Source organism: Nicotiana tabacum, chromosome 4 (genome assembly GCF_000715075.1).
Source record: "Nicotiana tabacum cultivar K326 chromosome 4, ASM71507v2, whole genome shotgun sequence".
NCBI lineage: Eukaryota > Viridiplantae > Streptophyta > Magnoliopsida > Solanales > Solanaceae > Nicotiana > Nicotiana tabacum.
Window position 1 is genome coordinate 82813746 of NC_134083.1, and position 24798 is coordinate 82838543.

Here is a 24798-nt window from a genome sequence, read left to right on the forward strand (position 1 = left end):
CGATAGACCCCGCCTCCCTCCCTCTAAAAACTTCCTACCTTGTTCTTGGGGTGACTCGAACTCACAACCTCTTGAGTAGAAGTGGATTACCACTAGAGCAACCCCTCTTGGACACCCTGTCAAAGGAGTAATTAAAGGGCAATTCCCCTTTACTGACTCCTTATGCGGCATATGACTAGCATGTGCCTTATTAGTCACGCCAGTATGTTTGAATGGTTAAATAAAAGACCGACAAAAATGTAAGCAATTTCCTTAGGAATTCGACAACATCAAAGATAAGAATTAATCAAATGTATTGCAAATACATACTTTGATGCTAGACTTAATAATTCATAGATAAACGAACACAATTGACCTTCACAAAAATAGAAAACAGACTCAACCTTTTACTACTAATTAGGGAAACTCCCTACCTTTCTATATTTTCCCTTTTAAAACAAAAAAGTACTGCAAACTAACCAACCTCCGCAGCAGTTCCATGTTGTTGTCTCAATCCAGTTTCAACATCGCCTGCATCAGAGGATGTCGTTGTACTTGTGTTCTGTTCCAGTAACGATTGTCGGCAAGTCGGACAAGAAGAATGTAAAGCCAACCAAATATCTATACACTTAACATGAAAACCGTGGTGACATCTCGGCAAAACTCTTACTTTCTCGCCATCCATAAATTCGCCAAGACAAATTGGACAATCAGTAGCCGGAATATTAACTCCTGATCCATAAACTGTCACTGGAAGTTGCCTAAGTGTGCTCTTTTTCAGCCCTGTCGCAGCTAAGCGCGCAACTGTTGCATTTTCCGACTCGAAAGCAAATCTCCGGCTACAACGCAAAGCTAATTTCACAATTGAATTTAAACCAAGAGCACATATTAATGCACAAAGCAAAGCTGCTAAAATGATCACCATATTAGTGTCGAAATTTGCTTCGTTGGAGTAACCATGGTGTGGTTTGGTTATAGTAGTGCTAGGTGGGACAACAGGACGGGGATCGAGTAGTAGCCGGTATGGACGATGATAAACCTCCATAATTTACAAACTTGGCCTTCGAATTCCTAATCTTGGATTTGATTTGTAGCAGGAAATTGCAGAATATAACCCAATTCTTGGCAGAAATTTTGGATATACTATGATGGGGCTAGTTATGCAAAATAACTACTAGAAATTTGCACTGGACTAAGCCAATTCAAGTGTAAATTGAATGATAAGAATATTTTCTCTTCCCTGCAGCCTTCTTCATCAAATTCTTGGAAGCGGTAATTGTGAATTCTGAGACTTTATGATAGGGAAGATGGAGGGTACAATACTATAAAGAACAAGTGGTGGGGGCTCTTTGTTTTGCCTTTGGTCTACTTTTGGGGGTGGTAATGAAAGGGAAGAGATAAATAGAGACTCAAGTGTGATATTTGGTTGTTACCTCTAAAAACCAAGAATTCCAATCAGTTCTTTTTGGAAAGCAATTACGTCCGTCTTTAATTAACTGAGACAAGACAGTATAATTAGACATGTTCCAAGGGAGTAGTAATCTACACTAAAGTTCAAGAGAGACAAATCTTTCTTTTTTAACTGTTTCCTGTCTTTTCAAAGTGAAGAATTGCTTTATAAACTCTAGAAGTAAGGAGAAGAGGTATGGGAATTGTTTAGATTTACTTGGGATTTTGGATTTTGGGGTTTTAGTGAGTAATTGCAGACACTACAGATGGGAAGATACCCAAATGAAACAAGAGTGGTGTCGATATAATGTTAGTAGATGTCTTTTCAAATATTTTAATATCTTTATTTATTTTTGAAGAATTGACAATACTAATTCTAGATTTTTTAGAGTATATAAACATTAAAACATAGGTAGAAAAGGAGAAAGTGGAGCCACGGGCCCTTTTGGGGTGGGGAGAGGAGAATAAGGATGTTTTGATAATGTGGGATTATGGTACGTTATCCTCTCTAATCACAGTTTGCTTCACATAAAATATTGTAAAATTGATAATGCCTATTATAAGTCACTCTTACTATCGCCATTTTATAATCGACTTCCCTACTTAGATTTAGAGGTCAATATTCGAATAAAAGAGGCAAACTATTAAGGAGGAAATGAACTTTACTTCATCCTTTACCTTTATCAAGAAAGGTTTATATGACTTTTTTTTTTTATAAAAAACCAATAAAAGATAACAAAGAATATCTGAAAATTAAACATGCGAGATTTTGTAACATCATTTTCTTCTATTTAAATTGCAAATGGTAGTAGGAGATCATTTCTCAATCTCTTTTTTTTTTCTTTTTCAAATTTTTCCCAACAAAAAGGGAAGTAAAAAGGAAAAGGAACTTGTCCGGCTAATGTAAATTAGTGATGATGGCCAGTTTCCCTTTCTAACTAAGAAATTCAAACTAGTCTACGACCAATTTATTAGTACTTGATAACAAATGCAATAGCTTTTAAAGATGCTTTTATCCTGATTTGGTGAATCCATAATTGCCGTCGAGCTCATAAATTCTTTTTGAATGACAGAAGAAGGTATATAAGACGATGAAACGACAGTATGTCTTTTTTCTTTAATTATTACGTTCATATATTTTAAACTGATATTCTACTGTAGGGTATAGATACATTTGTATATATGTACTTAGCAGTTTTACTTGTCCAAGTCTTGCTTGTTAGACCGCTAGTGTTACAAAGTGGGACATCCTCTTCTTGTGTTGAGCACATCTTAGGGGTTTGAATGTTTATCTTCTTTAAATCTTTGACAGGGACATTTAGCAGATCTTAGATGAGAAGATACTAACGTGGAGCAATTGCCAATTGCCTGTGTTTTTGTGCAGCTCCTAGGTTTAATCTTTTCATATTGAAAATTTACGGACAGATTCGCCTAGATGCCTAGTAAAAAATGAGCTGGTTGGATTGGGTTGGTTGATCGTCCAAAAAATGATTCTTATTTCATCCGTCAGATTTGTATGTATCCAAGCTCCTGACTAATTTTGGTTCGTACTAGATAAACATACTAAAGAGTTAAAAGCTCTCCCAATAAAAAAAGTTTTGTCATTCTAAAAAACTCGAATTCGAGACGTATGACTAAATAGAAAAAAATCTCAACCATTTCATCGCAATTTTCGAGTGTAGCTCCTAGGAATCGTGTGTGAATAAAAGAGTGGTTTGAAGAACTCCCACTTCCCAGTGAGTTAGGCAACTAAACCATGGCCACCCAATTAGCAAAGATAGGTACACATAATGGTCCAGTCTTGTTGTACTGTGGACTCTTTGGATTCATAGAGATTCAAAACAAGACAGGTGTCCCTGTTCCCTAATCACTCTTTGTCCCATTTAATATGCTCCAGCAACATCATGTTGTATCTCCCTCTCACCAACTTTGTGTACATACCATTTATTAATGTCACGTCTCGCACAAACTATCATTATTGGTAATTTTTAATTGATATTAACTTACTATATTACCCACCAGCACTCAGTAAAAACATAATGATTGTATTATATTTGCTTCCGGTTAGTCAAATACAATCATATTTAGTGTCTCATAAGAGGAGAGGAAAAGCTAACATTAGTTTATTTTATAAGAAAATATTGTCATATCATCCAATCTTTGTAAAAAGAACTGAAGTTTGTCACATGTTGCAGTAAGCTGTCTAACATTCGACGACCAATTCGTATTTCCGATGTCAAGTATTATCAGAATTCTGGAATAACAATTAGTATTACTGGGGACTCCAACTGGGAAGTGAAATATAGAACATGAAATCGTGCTTCTTTGAAAACAAGAAACAGAAAACAGGAGGGAAAATGGGAGAGACTATTTTGCCTAGCCATTTATTTTAAGGCTAAAAAAAAAATTATAAGAATAATTAAAAGAAACGGAACCATTACCAAGTCATAATATGATTACATTTAAAAACAACAAAACATTAAAATTGAAATTTTCAACGATAATAAAACAAGATTTGGTCATAAAACATTATTATAGATGAACATTCATGCATGAAACAAAATATGGAAACAATATTCATTTCTGTGATCGTTATGACCGGTCCAGTATCCTTTACTTTTCAAAAATGCAGAAGGATGTTGACATTAGGGAATATATATTTCCTCCCCTTAATTTCATCTCCCTCCCTCTGTCCCCCATCTAGTGTTATGAAGATTTTTTTTTATCAAATTCAATTTTCACTGACAAATAATTTTAAGCTGTAAGGACTCCAAAAAACTCCAGCATTACATCAACATCAGTGGAGAAGTCTTCATATAACCAAAATAATGAATTTTGAATACATCTATTTTATATAATTGAATGTAAGAAGCTGACCTAGCTCTTGGCATGTTGCAGTCACTACACAACAAAAGAGAACTTCTGAGCTTTATTACCACAAACATTTTAAACACACATGCCTCGCACGTGTCAAGTAATAAGAACAAAGAAATAGTACTTCACGTTAAAAGCAAAAAAGACCAAACATATCTAAACGTCCTACTAATCAATAATCTTGCTAATCATTCTATCCACCTAAGAAAGTGTCCATCAATAAATGCCTAACCCCATCGCTTGGATTCATTCCTCACTAACTTATTTTCCAATTAAAACTCTTTTGCCGTTTTGCAATGGCATATCAAGATGTATTAATCAATAATGTTAATAGAGTTTAATCTTTTTATTAGTAAATTGATCTATATTATTTTATCGGCTTTTGGTAGTGAATGAACTAGTGTTACGTCGAAGAAGAGGCAAATTCGAAAATAAATGTAATTACCCAAAATGTCATCTTTAAATTGAATAATTAATTCTGTGTTCTAAGACCTCGAAAAGTACTAATTATTATTCTTCGACTTGCGTGCGCAGTCCGTACAATTTTTCGGGAAAATTTTATGTGAGAAAAAAAAATGGATTAAAATGTGAAATAGAAATTTAAAACTCAACTAAGTGGACTTTGGTCTACATTTTGAGCAAACGGACTCAGATCAGTATTTTCATAGTTTTGGTAGGTCCGTATCGTGATTTGAGACTTAGGCGTTTGTCCGGAATCGAATTCCGAGGTCCCTAGCCCGAGATATAGAATTTTGATGAAAAATTAAAAGTTTAAAAACTTAATAAATTTTAAGAATTTACTGATGTTGGATTTATTGACACCGGGTCTGTACTTTGGTTTTGGAACCCGGTATATGTCCACTATAATATTTATGACTTGTCTGCCGAATTTGGCAAGAAACGGGGTTGATTTGACTTGATTCAGACGTCCAGTTGTAAAAATATAAGTTTTAAAGTTTTCTTAAAAATTTTCTTTGATTTGGAATCCGATTCGTAGTTCTAGGTGTTATTTTGGCGATTTGATCACGCGAGCAAGTTCGTATGATATTTTAAAACTTGTGTGCATGCTTCGTTTGGAGCCCTGAGGGTTCGGGTGAGTTTCGGATGCTCAACGGGCCATTTTGAACTTAAGGAAAATGACAGATTTCTCTTGTTTTGTTGCAGAATTTTTACTCATCGCGATCACGTGAGGTCGTTCGCGATCGCGTAAGACAAACTGAGAGGCTAGCCAAAGTTTTTCTTCGCGTTCGCATGGCCAAGGTCGTGTTCGCGTAGACTTAAAGAGGCTAAAGATGAGCCACACGCTTTACTCATCGCGATCGCGTGAGGTTGTTCGCGATCGCGTAAGTCTGCGAGTCAAAGCATCGCGTTCGCGTAGAGTAAATTTCTGGGGCAGCAAAGTAGAGCTTCGCGATCGCGAGGCTATTCACGCGATCACGATTAAGAAAAACTGGACAGCCAAAAATGTGCTTCGCGATCGCGAAGCATTGTACGCGATCGCATAAGGTAAAATTTGGGTAAAAATAACATAAGTTCTGGAAAATGGGATTCGTCCCATTTTCAACCAATTCTAATTTTTGAGCTCAGGTAAAGCGATTCTTGGGCGATTTTCACGGAAAAACATTGGGGTAAGTGTTCCTTATCATATATTGATTATATTTCATGATTCTATACTCATTTATATCATGAATCCGTGAATTTTTGGGAGAAAAATCATATTTTTATAAAATCTTCCAAAAATGAAAATTTAAGATTTGAAGGTCCATTTGACATCGAAATTGGATAATTTTTGTATGGTTGGACTCATCTCGGAATGGATGATCGGATTTCATAAGTTTTTTCGAGATTGGAGACGTGGGTCCCACTATCGAATATTTAAATAAATTTCGGATTTTTATCCGAAAAATTAGTAAATTCATATGGAATTAATTCCTATGATTCGTATTGAGTATATCAAATTGTTTGTGAATAGATTTGACACTTTGGAGACAAATTCAAAAGGGAAAGCTGTGATCGAATAATTTATTGAAATTTGCAAAGCGAGGTAAGTGTCGTGATTAACGTTGACTTGAGGGAATAGAACCCTTAAATTATTTATTATGTGAAATGCATGTGAACGACGTATAGGCGAGGTGACGAGTGTCTATACGTCGTCAAATTAATTGTTTGTATAATTATTTGAAAATCCTAAATTTGTTTTAATACACGAATTAATTGTTATGATAATTATTTCTCTCTTATTCTTTGTCAAATATTAATTCTTGAATTCCTGCAATAATTGCTACATACTGATTTGATTTACGTGTCTTAAATTATTGCTTGACATTTAGCATATTAAATATTAAAAAGCCTATTTTCTCCATGATTTTCACAATTAATTATTAATTGCCATTATTTGTTCATAAATAAATTATAATTATTGTGTGCCTTGATGCTTAATAGTTTTTCCTTGGACGTGGTATTTATTGGAGTAATATTTATTACATTTATGAGTTGTTGAAATATATTGGGGGAACGAGTTGCACGCCGCAACAGAAATGAAAGTAAATATATCTATATTGGGGGATCGGATTGCACGCCGCAACAGACTTATTTAAAAGTCTATATTGGGGGATCGGATTGCACGCCGCAACAGACTTATTAAAAAGTCTATATTGGGGGATCATATTGCACGCCGCAACAGACTTATTTAAAAGTCTACATATATACTAGATTAAAAAAATATATTGGAGGATCGAAAATGAATATATTGTGGGAGCGGTTTGCACGCTGTAATGAAAATTGATTGAAATAATAATTGGTTATGACTGCTGAGTTGGCTTCAACTATTAAAAATGAGTTACCTGATTTAATTCTATTATTGGGGTTATTACTATTATTATGTACAAGTTAATGTAAGTGATCTGCCTTAGCCTCGTCACTACTCCGTCGAGGTTAGGCTCGGCACTTACAAGTATATGGGATCGGTTGTACTGATACTACACTCTGCAGCAGAGTCGCCAGAGCTATCACACGCCTTTTATGCTCCCCCCCCCCCCAAAACGATAATGTGTGTTATGGATGGTGGGTTAAAGAGTTTCTCTAATTAAAGTGACAAACTTGAATAAGGATTATTTTATTTATAGAGTCGCCACTTGAAATTGATTTTTTGGGCGTTGCAAGTCACCTTTTGTTTGAATCCCTAGTCAAAGGAAGATTTGACTCTTTTTATTATTGGTCTGCAAAATAAAGTCAGGTTAAGGAATTTTATTGACCGGGGAGAAGGTGTAAGGCATTCCCCGAGTCCCGTGGTTCTAGCACGGTCGCTCAACTATTAATAATTGGCCTAATTATCTGATTTATTACATATTTGAAAAACCTATTGTGCATTTTATCTTTTATATCGCTTTTAGTATTTATGAAATTTATTTGAACAAGTCGCGATGTCGCACACTCGTTTGTTTTTTGTACACGTTGTGAATCACGTCACGTGAAACGCACCCGTGATTTACAACATGTTAATTTTTATTATTATTTGAAGTGATGGTCGAGTCACGTAAAACGCACACTCGACTTGGAGATTACGTATCGTGACCATACCATGGGAACCGTACCCATGGCCACGATAATTTATTAATCGCGCCTAAAGCAAGCTACACATATTCAAGAGTTTAACTAATTTTGCTAAAACTTGTTTGAGATTAGAGGTCACATAACTTGTGGAATTAATGTGTGGATGATTTGAGTCCAAATTCATAAATTGCAGGTGCATCGTTATTGAAACCCAAAACTGGCTTAGGACAATACATCAATGTGACAAGAGTCTAGCACAAGCTAAAATCATATATTGTTCATGCCATTATAGATTTAAGTGCACACATAGTACATTAATCCAGAATCCATCCTTTTATTTTTATTTGTCATAAACAATGTTGTACTACTGCAGCATGGTCAGATTCAAACTAAACAAAATGAAATCATAAATGAAACTAAACGCATATAGCAATAGAGATCTAGAATTTTATTATCAAGCATAGGAACTCAACATTTTACAAATCAAAGGCTTGAATTCATGATCCAATACCTGATTGTGCAGAAAACAGCTTAGGAATGACAAACAAAGGCCAGAGAAGTAGAGATTAACAGATCCAGCAGTGAACAACAAGATTCAAAATACTGTAACAAAGTGAAAATTAGAAAAGCTGACCTTCAATACAAGAGTGTGGCCTTGTAGCTTTCGAAACACAATAACGAACCAAAACTCGGACCTCGAACGGAACAGAGCCAATTGACCATGAACCCGACTACGACCACGAATCAGGATCCATGCAAAGACTATACCAACTCGACTATATTCGGACAACCGTTTCGGGTGTAAAAGGGTCGTTTCAATAGAGGTTTGTGGCTGAATTTCGAGCTATTTCGCAGCTTGTTTCGCTACTTCTTTTGGCCAGATTTTTCAACAGAGTCGCAGCTGATTTTATTGCTCTCTAATGCTGGATTTTGGGTGGTGTTTTGCAATTCTGTTTGTTGCATTTTCCAGCTGATTTCAACAGCTTTTAGCTTGTGCTTGGGGGCTGTTTCGGGGTTGATTTGGCTGGTGTTTAATGGAGGTTCATGGTTTATTTTTGTGACTGCCCTTTTTTTTGCCCCCTCTAATAGAGGAAAGAAGATGGTATTTTATGGGTGATATTTTTGCCCTCTCACATGAAGAAATAAAATGGGAATATGTGGGGGGTTATGTATGGGGGACAAGCATGGAGGACAAGTATGGTGGAGTAGGGATAAAGTGTGGGGGACAAAGAGTGGGGACACGCATGGGAAGATGAGAGCCGGAAATATTCAAGTACGGTAAAAAAATTAGGTGCTCACAGCATGCCCCTCTTTGCTTGGAAACATTAAAGGTTTTCAGGCAAAGACAAAGTGAGTCGTGTAACTGTGTTTTTGACCATATCGTTATTCAAAAGAGAAAAAAAAATAAAAGAAAAAGGTGCAACCGAGTCCTGATTTTGGACAACCTACATATCTCGGGTTATAAGGGAATCAGGTCGCGTGTAGTTCAAGAAGAATGATGGATTGATGAGTTCGAAAGTCGAGCTAGGTTCTGTCGAGGCTCCGGTCCGTGGCCCTGTTATTACATCAAAATCTAAAGGAACTAAACAAGCCTATCAGCTATAAGTTACAAGATTCCTATTTATAAGTCTTCTGAACCTTTATCTTGAGTCTTGACTGGCTGTTCATGCAGACTCTGATCTGAACCTTGATGCTTGCTAGCTGTAGGTGCTAGTTCATTCTTCTACGGCTTCTTCTGAGCAAAACGGGAAATGTAAAGCTCGTAACTTCAGTCATGTTTTGAGTAGTCCATATCATTTCCATCTGCTTCTGCATTTGGATTCATTTTTTTTCTTTTCTTTTCTTTATTTTGGATTCAGACTTTTTCTTTTGTTCATCTCGAACCTTGTGCCTCGAGGTAAAACCTGCTCAGACATCACAACAAACAAACGAACAAAATTTTCTGCCCTAGTTTTCACTAGGAAAAATTTCGTGAGTTATTGTAACAAAATTCTAAACTACTTCTTTATTGAAAGCAAAATAAAAAATAACAGTAATGGTGTACCCTGAAAAGGTCATGATGATTTTTTTTTATTGTCCCAAAGGAATGTCTCAACTAAGGATTTGTGTACCTTATGTTGGAAAAATGTGGTCAGAGAATGGGACACCTTATATTGGCAATGATACCAGGGAGTGGTGTATCCTGCATTTAAAATCAAACCAACTAGGTAGTGGTGTACCCTATGTTAGAGAATACAGCTAGGGATTGGTGTACTCAATACTGGTAAGGAAATGTAATCAGGGGTTGGCGCACTGTATCACTGAAAAGTAAATATAACCGGGGGTTGGCGCCCTGTATTACTGAAAAGGAAATGTAACCAGGGGTTGGCGCCCTATATTACTGAAAAGGAAATGTAACCAGGGGTTGGCTCCCTGTATTACTAAAAAGGAAATGTAACCAGGGGTTGGTGCCCTTTATTACTGAAAAGAAAATGTAACCAGGGGTTGGCGCCCTGTATTATTGAAAAGGAAATGTAACCAGGGGTTGGCGCCCTGTATTACTAAAAAAGAAATGTAACCAGGGGTTGGCGCCCTGTATTACTGAAAAGAATATGTAACCAGGGGTTGGCGCCCTGTATTACTAAAAAGGAAATGTAACCAGGTGTTGCCGCCCTGTATTACTGAAAAGGAAATGTAACCAGGGGTTGGCGACCTGTATTACCGAAAAAGAAATATAACCAGGGGTTGGTGCCCTGTATTACCGAAAAGGAAATGTAACTAGGGGTTGGCGCCTTATATTACTGAAAAGGAAATGTAACCAGGGGTTAGCGCCCTGTATTACTGAAAAGGAAATATAACCAGGGGTTGGTACCCTGTATTACTGGAAAAGGAAATATAACCAGGGGTTGGCGCCCTGTATTACTGAAAAAATGTTGAATCCCCAGGGCGAAAAGGGTCTACCTGGGTTAAACTACGAAAAGCAAACCTGGGCGAAAAGTACATCTACTCGGAATATGAGCTGTATCCCCCTAGGCGAAAAGTTTCTACCCGGGTTAAACTACGTAAAACAACATAAGCGAAAAGTACTTCTACCCGGAACTATGAGTTGGATCCCCCTAGGCAAAAAGGTTCTACCTGGGTTAAGCTACGTAAAACAACCTGAGCGAAGAGTACTTCTACCCTGAACTATGAGTTGGATCCCCCTAGGTGAAAATGTTCTACCTGGGTTAAGCTACGTAAAACAGCCTGAGCGAAGAGTACTTCTACCCGAAACTATGAGTTGGATCCCCCTAGGCGAAAAAGGTTCTACCTGGGTTAAGCTACGTAAAACAACCTAAGCGAAAAGTACTTCTACCCGGAACTATGAGCTGGATCCCCCTAGGTGAAAATATTCTACCTGGGTTAAGCTACGTAAAACAGCCGGGGCGAAGAGTACTTCTACCCGGAACTATGAGATGGATCCCCCTAGGCGAAAATGTTCTACCTGTGTTAAGCTACGAAAGACAGCTTGGGCAAAAAGTACTTCTACTCGGAACTATGAGCTGGATCCCCCTAGGCGAAAAAGTTCTGTCTGGGTTAAGCTACGTAAAACAGCTTGAGAGAAGAATACTTCTACCCGGAACTATGAGCTGGATCACCCTAGGTGAAAATGTTCTACCTGGGTTAAGCTACGAAAGACAGCCTGGGCAAAAAGTACTTCTACCCGCAACTATGAGCTGGATCCCCCTAGGCGAAAATGTTCTACCTGGGTTAAGCTACAAAAGAGAGCCTGGGCGAAAAGTACTTCTACCCGGAACTATGAGCTGGATCCCCCAAGGCGAAAAAATCTACCTGGGTTAAGCTACGTAAAACAACCTGAGCGAAAAGTACTTCTACCCGGACCTATGAGCTGGATCCCCTTAGGTGAAAAGGTTTTGCCTGGGTTAAGCTATGAAAATGAGAGGTATGGACAGTAGTGATGCATGCTGAAGATTTTAAGGAGCTTACATTTGGTGACATTCGTCCTTTGAGAAGCGTCATTCTGCACTGCTTTGTTCCTGCTTCAAACAAAGAAAATTTGTGAGTTTTTAAAGTGGTGGTCGGTTTGTGGCCTTGATGCACTGAGGAGTTTGAGTTCATAGACACCCCGTTGTCGAAGAACTGATTCTATCATAGTGGTACCGAGATGCTCGGATACTTTGTATCATTTTCTAGAGACTTTGTATTTCTGACGTCTCCCCTGGCTGTTTCATACCCGGATGTCCACGGTACCGTTAATCCTTGTATCTAAGGCTAAGCAATTTTTTCTTTAAAATCAAACTTAGTTGTCTTGCACTCAGAACCAGTTTGTGTCTGTAGTGCTTATCAACTTTTTCCATGAATCAAGTCTTGCTTAGGCGACCTTTTCAGTTTCTTTGAGACACTTTGTCCGCCTTATCAAAAGAGATCACAGATGGATTCCTGCCTTCGTCAATGCCGTATATGCTTCAAATTGTGCTCGGTATTACGGGAAAACTATAGACAGTTTTGCAGCCATTTTTGCTTTGCTTTTGATGCAAGATTAGACCGAAAGGGAATCTAAGAAAAATTATGGAAAAGAATAGAAGAGCAATTGGAAGTGAAAAAGGAATTGTGTCTAAATAAAAGGTGTCCCTTTTGGGGAGAGAAATAAGGAGACTTATCTGGAGATATGTGCCGACTTCAATGAATCATGACATGCATTTTGGACTGGACGCCTGATCTGTCTGAGCTGTCTAATTCTCAAAATATGTCGCAAATGTTCATCTTGAAACTGTCTTGGTTGTGCTCATGCCGGAGCATCGAAGACCCTCATTCGGCTAGTAACGCCCTTTGCGGGTTTTCGCTAACCGACCTCTCTCATTTCTCTAATCAATATTGCCTTATGGTGCCCATCTGATTTTCACAAATAAGACTCTTGCATTTCTCTGCTCACTGTCGCCTTACAGTGCTCATACGGGTTTTCACCGATAAGATTCTCTCATTTCTTCTTTTCTTTTTTTTTTCTTTTTTTTATTTTTTATTTTTTACGGAAGGTTGGCCAACGCCCCTGGCATGGGGACTTCAAGTATTCTCAAAGATCGATCAGAAATTCTTAACAGGAAAAGGCGAAAAGAACCTTGAACTAAATTACAACTTTTGGAACTGTTTCCACGGGAAAATCGTAAGATAAAAACAAACTTCTGTCCCAGTTTTGGAGTATTGGGAATATGGATTTTTGTTGCGATGGGACTGAACCCAGGGTAAGGCTGCCTACGTATCCTTTCGGAATCAGGTCGGACATAGTTCAATGACTCAAAAAATTTATTGTTTGACATAAAAAATGGAGTACACAGGTTCCAAAAATGGAAAACAAGGAAGAAAAATACAGCTTAAAAGGGGTAAGAAAAGGGTGACACTTGCTTGGAATAGCGAGCAATGGTAGCATTCGTCATCTCGATCTAAGAAAATCATGCGTGAAAGTTTCACAGTGGGTATATATCAGACATAATATCTTTTGACTACATCTGCATTAATAGTCATGTCTGGTACCCGTCCTTCTTCATCTACCAAGTGCAAGGCCCCTTTTGGTTACACTTTCTTGATGATGTAGGATCCTTTCTAGTTTGTGGCAAACTTTCCTTTAGCTTCTACTTGGTGTGGAAGAACGCGTTTCAGAACGAGTTGGCCTACCTCGAAATTCTTTGGACGCACTTTCTTGTTGTAAGCGCGTGCCATTCTTTGCTGGTATAACTGGCCAAAGCACACTGCTGCTAGCCATTTTTCATCAATCAGCATTAGTTGTTCTAATCGGGTCTTTACCCATTCTGTATCTTCAATCTCCGACTCCACAATGATCCGAAGATAGGGAATTTCGACTTCAGTCGGTATTACAGCTTCCGTCCTATATACCAACAGATGTGCGAGTAGTCGTGCGGTATCCCAAAAGAGAAAAAGGCAACTTTTCATGCCATTGTCTCGAACCTTGGATCATTTTCCTAAGAATCTTCTTGATGTTCTTGTTCGTTGCTTCAACGGCTCCATTGGCTTTTGGCCGGTAAGGGGTAGAATGGCGATGCATAATTTTAAATTGCTCGCATACCTCCTTCATCAAATGACTATTGATATTGGATGCATTGTCAGTGATAATGGTATTTGGGATACCAAAGCGGCAGATAATGTTAGAATGAACAAAGTCTACCACTGCTTTCTTGGTGACTGCTTTGAAAGTGACGGCCTCCACCCACTTGGTGAAGTAATCAATTGCAACCAAAATAAATCTATGCTCATTTGAAGCCTTTGGCTCAATTGGCCCAATAACATCCATTCCCCAAGCAACGAAAGGCCAAGGAGAGGACATGGGATGGAACTCTGAAGGTGGCGAGTGAATCCGGTCACCATGAATTTGGCATTGGTGATACTTGCGAACAAAACTGAAGCAATCTCGCTCCATTGTAAGCCAATAATACCATGTCCGCAGAATCTTCTTCGCCAAAACATATCCATTCATGTGAGGTCTGCATACCCCCGAATGCACTTCACTCATGATCCGCTCAGCTTCTGTGGCATCTACGCATCTCAACAAGTTCAAATCTGGGGTCCTTTTGTACAAAATTTCCCCATTCAGGAAGAAACCGCTGGCGAGCCTCCTTATAGTTCTTTTTTGATATCCCTTGGCGTGCTCTGGGTATTCTCTCATTTTCAGGAATCGTTTTATGTCATGATACCATGGTTCACCATCTAGTTCTGTCTCAATTGTATTGCAGTAACCGTGTTGATTCCGAACTTGGATTTCTAGTGGATCGATATGGGTGTTTCCCGGATAAGGGAGCATCGAGGCTAAAGTAGCCAAAGCATCGGCTAGCTCGTTGTGAAACCTGGGAATGTACCTGAACTCGATGGATTTGAATCTTTTGCTCAAATCTTGTACACATTGTCTGTATGGAATAAGCTTGATGTCTCGAGTCTCCCATTCGCCTTGGGCTTGCCGGATAAGCAAGTCAGAATCTCCCATAACCAATAGTTCATGCACATCCAGATCGAGGGCCATTTTCAAACCCATGATACAGGCTTCGTATTCTGCCGTATTATTGGTACAGAAGAACCGAATCCGGGCTGTTGCAGGGTAATACTGTCCAATAGGTGAGATGAGGATTGCCCCGATCCCCACTCCTTTGATATTGACAGCTCCATCAAAATACATTTTCCATAGAGGGTTGTCGTCTGGAACTACTTCCTCTATTGAGTTGACCTCTTCGTCTGGGAAGTATGTGGTAAGTGGATTTTACTCATCATCAATTGGATTCTCTTCCAAATGATTGGCCAAAGCCTTTGCTTTCATCGTGGTGCGAGTGACATAGACGATATCGAACTCTATGAGCAGGATATGCCATTTTGCGAGCCTACCGGTGGGCATTGGCTTTTGGAAGATATACTTCAGAGGATCCATTCTGGATATGAGGTAAGTAGTATAGGCCAAAAGATAATGTCTCAACTTCTGAGCGACCCAAGTCAAGGCACAACATGTTCTTTCTAAAAGGGTGTACTTAACCTCATACTTGGTGAACTTCTTGCTCAAATAATATATTGCTTGTTCCTTTTTGCATGTCGTATCATGTTGCCCTAGAACGCATCCAAAGGAATTATCCATCACCGATAGATATAAAAAAAAAAGGCCTACCAGGTTCAAGTGGGACCAGTACAGGGGGTTTTGATAGATAATCTTTGATCCTGTCAAAAGCATTTTGGCAATTGTCCGTCCACTTGATTACAGTATCCTTTTTCAGCAACTTAAAGATGGGCTCGCACGTGGTTGTGAGCTGAGCAATGAACCTACTGATGTAGTTCAACCTTCCGAGCAAACTCATGACCTCCTTTTTGTTCTTCGGGGGTGGAAGATCCCGAATGGAATTTATCTTAGATGGATCCAATTCGATGCCTCTCTGACTGACTATAAAACCGAGGAGTTTCCCAGATGGAACCCCAAATGCAAATTTGGCTGGATTGAGCTTAAGGTCATACCTTCGAAGCCGTTCGAAGAACTTTTTCAAATCATTCACGTGATCAACCTATGTCTTTGATTTTATTATGATATCATCGACATATACTCCAATCTCTTTGTGCATCATGTCGTGAAAAATGGTGGTCATGGCCCTCATGTAAGTTTCCCCTGCATTCTTTAAACCGAATGGCATGACCCTGTAACAATAGGTACCCCACGGAGTGGTGAAAGCGGTCTTTTCTGCATCACCCTCATCCATTAGAATCTGGTGGTACCCAGCATAGCAATCCACGAATGACTGTATTTCATGCTTTGCGCAATTATCTACAAGAATATGGATGTTCGGCAAAGGAAAATTATCCTTCGGACTTGCTTTGTTCAGGTCTCTGTAGTCAACAAAGACTCTAGTTTTTCCATATTTCTTTGGCATGGGCACAACATTTGCCACCCAGGTGGTGTATCGTACGGCTCTGACAACATTGGCGCTCAATTGCTTCATTATTTCCTCTTTGATTTTATCACTCATGCCCGTTTTAAATTTTCGCTGCTTCTGTTGGACTGGTGGAAAATCAGGATACGTGGGAAGCTTATGAACCACTAAATCGGCGCTTAAACCAGGCATATCATCATAAGACCAGGCAAACACATCTCTATACTCAAATAAAAGTTGAATCAAGGCATCTCTGGTTTTTTGTTCAGTGTGAATGCTTATCTTTGTTTCTCTGACTTCTTCATGACCTCCGATATTAATTGGCTCAGTTTTATTGAGGTTGGGCCTAGGCTTGTTTTCAAATTGTTCCAACTCTCTTTTTATTTCATCAAAAACCTTATATTCATCATATTCGACCTCTTGATGCATTATTTTGAAATTAGACAGCTTTTTGAGATCTGGGCGTGAATTCTACATGCATGTCATGTTATTAAAGCCGGCATTAATAAAACTGAAATGGAAATAAAATGGCAGGAATTAGGAAAAGGAAAAGATACAAAATACGAAACTGAACTGCATTTCGTTGAATTTGAAAGGATAGAAGGGTTAACATCAAAATAAAACAATCATACTAAGATATTTGGATTACAACCCTGAAAGTAACCCAAAGTACAAAAGAAAGAAGCTACAAAAGTCAACTACCAAGACTCCTTCCTTGTGGGGAGAGGAGTTGCTTCCCAGTTATTGAGCATGGTTTCTGGGCCAATTAGTTGCATATCGGCACGACTAGTGCCTTCACCAGCCTGGATCATATTCACTTCAGAAAACATCTGCCTGAGGCCATGGCAAATTTCATCAATGTTTGCATGCGCCGAGGAATTTTGACCATGTTTGAATCGTGGCTCGACAAAAGTGTAGAAAATGTGAGGGATAGGTTGCTGCAAGACCCACTCGTACTTTTTGCGGTGCTTGTCTATGTCTTTGTCTGCTTGTGTTGGCCTGAAGCCTAAACCAAAAGTACCCTTGTTACTAAACGAAGAAATGAGTTTTGAAATTCCTTGCAATGATGCCCCCAAACCTATTCCTGGCTCATAACCTTGTCTCATCATAAGTGCAGCCACCATTACAGATGTGGCGGAGAGACGCGGATGTAGAATGGGTTTTCCTTCCTCAACATGGTCCACAATAACCACTTCGAAAGCCTGATAGACAATAGACTCACATCCTTCCTTGGCCTCAATACATGGGATTAACGGGTCTTTATAAATGGATGACTCGTCTTCTCCGTGAACAATAATTTCTTGCATGTCGTGCTCGAATTTGAGCATCTGATGCAAGGTGGATGGCGCAGCTCAGGCCGTATGGATCCATGGCCTTCCAAGAAGAAAGTTATAAGAAGTTTCCATGTCCACTACTTGGAAGACAATTTCAAAATCAACAGGCCCAATCGTCATGGCGAGGTTGATCTCCCCAATGGTATCTCTCGCTGAGCCATCAAAAGCCTGGAATGCGAACATTGCTGGGTCGGATCCTGTCTGTATTGATCTTCATACTTTGCAAGGTAGAGAGAGGCATACATCTACACTCGAGCCTCCATCAACCATGACTCGCTTCACATAATGCCCCTCACATTTGACAATCAAGTGCAAGGCCCTATTGTGACCGGATCCCTCCTCAGGAAGTTCATCATCAGTAAAGCAAATTTTGTTCACCTCAAAAAATCTATTGGCCATCTTCTCTAATTGATTCACGGTGCTATTCTCTGAGACATGTGCCTCGTTCAGGATTTTGATTAGTACACGGGCATGCTCTCTTGAGTGTATGAGCAGAGATAACAGAGAGATTTGGGAAGGAGTCTTTCTCAGCTGGTCATGATTGACTAATCCTGAACTTTCATCTTTTTCAAAAACTCATCCGTCTCTTCTTCAGTGACGGGTTTCTTTATTGGCATTAGGTCTTCTCTGATTTGCTTAGCCTTCCTCAACTCTTCTGGAAAGTAACACCTCCCTGATCGAGTCAAACCTCCAGTTTCCCCCAAATCTTCTATGATTTCCTTGCCTTTGTAGGTTACTACAGTTTTTTTGTAGTTCCAAGGGATGGTTTTCGTATTTGATACACGGGGTTGTGTGGCAGTCCTGATTATGATCGGCTCTATTATACCCGTCGTACCGCCCTGATTCTCCTTTGTGATGGGGTGACCTCCAAGGACGTATAACTTTGGGCTTGGAACATTGGAGCGAACTTCCAATCTCAAGATTTTTGGAACAAATAAAGTTGCCCTTTTTGAACTCTGGGCGCCTTTCACAATCAACGGTGCATCTAGGCTTGGACTTACTTCCAGTTTGGTTCCCTCTTGAATCGTTACCACTGTCATTTCTTCTCGACCAACCGGCTTGTATTCATGATCTCGGCCAATCATTCCCACAAAATGACCATCATTGTGTACTGGCAACGGGTTATTGGTCACATTAGGAGGGTCCTCGCCATTCGTGACTACAATCAATTTTTCAATAATGAGTCTTTCTATGGCTCTTTTCAGGGTCCAACAGTCATCAGTGCTATACCCCGGAGCACCTGAATGATATTCATATCTAGCATTTTCTTGAAATCCATGTGAATCGGGATGCATATGGTGGAGTGCGATGGTTCCAATCATGCCTATCTGCTTCAACTTCTGGAACAGACTAGAGTATGATTCAGCCAATTGAGTAAATTTTTCCACCAGCCTCTGCTCTCGACCATAATCTTGCCTAGGACGAGCATTGTAGGGTGCCCGAAAATTTTGCTGCTGAGGTCGGGAGAATCTTGGAGCTGGTGCCCGTACCTGTTGATTGGGAGGATGAGCATATGATTGGGCATTAAACACTGTATATTATGGCGGTCCCACGGAGTACTGAGGAATTGGCGGGGGATAGTAATGTTGAGGGTAGCTGGATTGCCCCTGCTGAACTTGCACATAAGGGTGCGATGCCCCTCTTTGAACTTCCCTGGATCCCGAAGTCATCATGGACCCTTCATCTCTCTTCTTTCTATTTGCCAAACTTCCTGACCCATTTTGGATAGCTTGGGTGGTGGCTTTGAGAGCAGCTTGACTTACAATTCTACCAGTCTTGAGGTCATTTTCGACCATTTCTCCTATTTTGATCGCTTCCGCAAAAGGTCTACCCATTGCGGACATCATGTTCTGAAAGTAATCAGGCTCTTGGGCCTCTAGAAAAATAGTGATCAACTCGTGGTTATCCATGGGTGGCTTAACTCTAGCTGCTTTCTCCCTCCACTTGATTGCATACTCCCTAAAGCTTTCAGTCGACTTTTTCTTCATATTTGATAGGGAATTGTGATCCGGCGCAATATCTTGGTCAATGAACCATTCGGAGGCTACCCCTACAAGACTTTCCCCAAAATAAGCCATCAGTAATTTTTCTTTTCCACATGCATCCCTCAGCTGGTTGCAGTACCTTTTCAAATGGGCGATAGGATCGCCGTGTCCATCATACTTCTCGAATTTTGGGGTCTTGAACACTGGTGGCAAATGGATGTGAGGGAATATGCGTAGATCACTGAACGAAACACTTTTGTGACCCCCTAGTCCATGTATATTCTTTATGTTCTGTTCAAGACTTTTCATTTTCCTGGCCATCTCAACCGGCTCAACCGTCTTGGCAAGCTTTTCATTTTCCACTGGTGACTCGTACTGAGGAGTCTGATTACATGGAGTCGAGACCCCGAAATCCATATTTGGAGAGTAGTATTGGCCATCATAAGCATGATATGGTGGCTCGTTGATTGGCCTCGTCACAGGAGGTAGAGGCGGGATTGTGTATATCGGTGCGCCAGACACGACTAGAGGAGTGTTCCTGACCGGTGCGACTGGAGGTCGCACATTAGAGGTACCAGGAGCAACGTGGAGGCTGTAGTTTGGCACATACCCTGGTGGTAGAATGTGGTCGCTCGTTGAATGGAGCAGTGGTTGAGTAGCCAGGGGTATGGTGGAAGTTCCCTCTGAGGGACCCCGGGGTGGAGCCTGACCAGACACCCAAGCTTGATATACATCAGACAATTGTTGTCTCAATTTTCTTATTTCCTCCGACTCTTGTTCAACTGATTGACCCTGGGGGTCATCACTAATCAGCTCGATCTCATCATCATTGGACATTACTACTTCTCTCTTAGATCTAGTGAAGGAATGGTGTGTTGCCAGTTTCACCACAAACCAACCACATTAAGCTTACTAACATAAGAGACAGTAAACGTGTTAGGGTTAAGCATTTTATAGATATGAATCACACATAATGTGACATGCTCCTATCATTGTCACTATTTCTAACATGCTTTTGGAGGCTTCATGTTTCATTCCAGCTTATGAGGTAGCTTCTTATTGACGCTCTTATTTTCTTCTTCTTTTTTTTTTCACTAACGCCTCATTCTGATCCCTCATCTTAGAATCATTAAAAAAACAATTTGATCGAACCTTTTGTGGGTTGCCTACGTATCATGTCGCTGCATGAATCAGATCATTACGTAATTCAGGGGGATTGGGAATAGACAGACCCATTTTTCATTTTTCATTTTCTTTTCTTTTTTTATATATAAAGACCTTTAAATATATTTTTTGAGTTTTTTTTTTTTATGAAATTTTGAATTGTTTTTTTTTAAAAAGAAGGAATTCTAAAGAAGGAAGAAAATATTTTGGATTTTGATTTGAAGATTGTTTTTGTTCTTTTTTTTCGAATGAAAGGCTTCGGAAAAGAAGGAAAATATTTTTGGATTTAATTTCTTTTTAGATTTTCTAAGGAAAGAATTCTAGAGAGGGAATCAAGGAAAGGGAAACTATTTTTGAATTTTTCTATTTTTGAAAATTGGGGCCGGAACCGATGAGATTTGCCTACGTATCTCATATCCGGTGAGAATCAGACCCGCGTAGTTCGGTCAAAATCGACTATTTTTTTCTTTTTTTTTAATGAAAATTAATCTTTAAAAACCATATGCACTAAACCACATCATTTTTTCTCTCTTCGTTCAACTGATATATGCTAAAGCTAGTCGACATGCAAGCCTCCCAAATAATGCAACAAGTAGCACGTAACATGATATAATGGTCTCAACAAAGCCTGTCCTAAAACAGAACTCGACCTCTGTGTCGAGCGCTGCTAAGTCAAATGCACATGATGCAAATAAAGCATAGCCTACTAGGGATATTTATTGCTTGTGGCTTGTTCTTCTAAGTTTGTAAATCCTAAAGGAGATGGTATCTAGACCTAGCTTACCCGGGCGGACAACCCAAGCCGAGGAGCGTCAAGCGTCACCAGTAGTAGAACAACACTAGCTAGCTAACGGCTCTTCCGCTTAAACACGTGTGACTAAATCCTTCACCAGAAGCTGGTAGGCTAACTGTCTTTATCTCAAGACAGAAAATTTGTGACGCTGGTAGGAAAACACAATATAACTAATTATCAGAAGACTCAGAGGGATGCGAGAGAAGATACAGTTTATATGTACAGTTCAACAATATCAAAACGGTAAAAACTCGACAAGTAACACATTAGGCCCAAATAAATCACAATATATACAAAAATTAATAAAGCCAAATAAAGTCAATGTACAAGCTCGAATTCTTGAAGTCCCCAGCAGAGTCGTCAGAGCTGTCATACGAGTTATGTCACACCCCTTTTCTACCCCCAAGACGATAAAATGAGTTATGGATTGTGGATGGTGGGTTAAAGAGTTTCTCCAATTAAAGTGACAAACTTGAATAGAGATTATTTTATTTACAGAGTCGTCACTTGGAATTAATTTTTTGGGTGTTCCAAGTCACCTTTTGTTTGAATCCCTAGTCAAAGGAAGATTTGACTCTTTTATTATTGGTCTGCAAAACAAAGTCAGGGTAAGGAATTCTGTTGACCGGGGAGAAGGTGTAAGGCATTCCCCGAGTCCCGTGGTTCTAGCACGGTCGCTCAACTATTAATAATTAGCCTAATTATCTGATTTATTACATATTTGAAAAATCTATTGTGCATTTTATCTTTTATATCGCTTTTAGTATTTATGGAATTTGTTTGAACAAGTCGCGATGTCGCACACTCGTTTGTTTTTTGTACACGTTGCGAATCGCGTCATGTGAAACGCACCCGCGATTTACAATATATTAATTTTTATTATTATTTGAAGTGATAGTCGAGTCACGTGAAACGCACACTCGACTTGGAGATTACGTATCGTGACCATACCACGAGAACCGTACCCATGGTCACGATAATTTATTAATCGCGCCTAAAGCAAGCTACACATATTCAAGAGTTTAACTAATTTTGCTAAAACTTGTTTGAGATTAGAGGTCACATAACTTGTGGAATTAATGTGTGGATGATTTGAGTCCAAATTCATAAATTGTAGGTGCATCGTTATTGAAACCCAAAACTGGCTTAGGACAATACATCAATGTGACAAGAGTCTAGCATTAACTAAAATCATATATTGTTCATTACATTATAGATTTAAGTGCACACATAGTACATTAATCCAGAATCCATCCTTTTATTTTTATTTGTCATAAACAATGTTGTACTACTGCAACATAGTCAGATTCAAACTAAACAAAATGAAATCATAAATGAAACTAAACGCATATAGCAATAGAGATCTAGAATTTTATTATCAAGCATAGGAACTCAACATTTTACAAATCAAAGGCTTGAATTCATGATCCAATACCTGATTGTGCAGAAAACAGCTTAGGAATGACAAACAAAGGCCAGAGAAGTAGAGATTAACAGATCCAGCAGTGAACAACAAGATTCAAAATACTATAACAAAGTGAAAATTAGAAAAGCTGACCTTCAATACAAGAGTGTGGCCTTGTAGCTTTCGAAACACAATAACGAACCAAAACTCGGACCTCGAACGGAACAGAGCCAATTGACCATGAACCCGACTACGACCACGAATCAGGATCCATGCAAAGACTATACCAACTCGACTATATTCGGACAACCGTTTCGGGTGTAAAAGGGTCATTTCAATAGAGGTTTGATGATGGATTTCGAGCTATTTCGCAGCTTGTTTCGCTACTTCTTTTGGCCAGAGTTTTCAGGAGATTCGCAGCTGATTTTACTGCTCTCTAACGGTGGATTTTGGGTGGTGTTTTGCAATTCTGTTTGCTGCGTTTTTCAGCTGATTTCAGCAGCTTTTAGCTTGTGCTTGGGGGCTGTTTCGGGGCTGATTTGGGTGGTGTTTAATGGAGGTTCATGGTTTATTTTTGTGACTGCCCTTTTTTTGCCCCCTCTAATAGAGGGAAGAAGATGGTATTTTATGGGTGATATTTTTGCCCCCTCACGTGAAGAAAGAAAATGGGGATATGTGGGGGGTTGTGTGTGGGGGATAAGCATGGGGGACAAAGCATGTGGGACAAGTATGGTGGAGTGGGGACAAAGTGTGGGGGGCAAAGAGTGGGGACACGCGTGGGAAGATGGGAGCCGGAAATATTCAAGCACGGTAAAAAATTAGGTGCTCACAGTAATTTAATTTAAGACTTGCACACAAAGTTTTGAGTGAATAGAAGAACTTGAAGTTCATAAGTTTGATTCAATTGGTTTTGGGGTGTGATTCTTAGTTTTAATATTTTTTTGGGCATTCTGAGAGTTCGAGCGAGTCCGTTTTATGATTCTAAACTTGTTGGTATGTTCGGGCGAGGCCCCGGGGGCCCGAGTGTCAATTAGATGAGGCTCGGTCCAAGTTGGGAGCTTGGAGCAACAACTGAAGCTCCCAGATCTGTCATAATCACACCTGCACTTGGTCAGCCCGCAGGTGCGGGCTCGCAGGTGCGAGCCATGAGCCGCAGAAGCGAGAAATGGAGGGCAGTCGAGAATCTACAGATGCGAAAGACTGGGCGCACCTGTGTGAGCGCAAGTGCGAGAGACATGGTCGCAGGTGCGGCTAGGCTCGCAGAAGCGTCCCTTCTTGTCCGCATATACGGAGCATGACCAGATGATGGAAAGGCTCACCTACGAGGCATTTTTCCTAGGTGCGGTCCAAAGCACCGCAGGTGCAAAAGTCGCTGGGCAGTGAGGGCTTATTTAATACGGACTTAGGCCATTTTTATCACATTTTCTCTCACTCTTGGGAGATTTGAGAGCTTTGAAGGAGAGGATTTCGACATAACTTTGTGAGGTAAGTAATTTCTACTTAATATGAGTTAAATACATAGTTTATGGATAGAATATAACATGTAAATTAGTGAAAATCATGGGTTTAGGTGAAAAGCTAGGTTTTTTTTATAAAAATGAGATTTAACCATGAAATTTGTTATGGAATTCAATAAAAATCATATATTCATGTTCCTAAGGTTATGAGTAACAACCTTCTTTTAAAAGTTTTGGAATCTGAGCATGTGGGCGCGGGGGTAAATTTTAGGAATCTTGCAATTTAGGTTGGGTAATCACTTAAAAGTTGGAATTATGAACTTTTGAGCATAGATTGATTAGTTTGTGTAATGTTTGACTAGCTTCGAGTCGTTTGGCGTCAAATTTGAAGGTTTGAGCCCATTCTTGAATTGGGAAGT

At 39.5% G+C, this 24798-nt stretch overlaps 1 protein-coding gene across 1 annotated transcript; it reads right to left on the reverse strand.

The window, feature by feature from the left end:
* Positions 1 to 259: 259 nt before the first annotated feature.
* On the reverse strand, positions 260 to 1684 carry LOC107794582 (RING-H2 finger protein ATL74-like). Its single transcript, XM_016617076.2, has one exon. It carries the CDS (start codon positions 1022 to 1024, stop codon positions 455 to 457), a length of 570 nt encoding a protein of 189 aa, XP_016472562.1. The 5' UTR covers positions 1025 to 1684; the 3' UTR covers positions 260 to 454.
* Positions 1685 to 24798: the final 23114 nt, after the last annotated feature.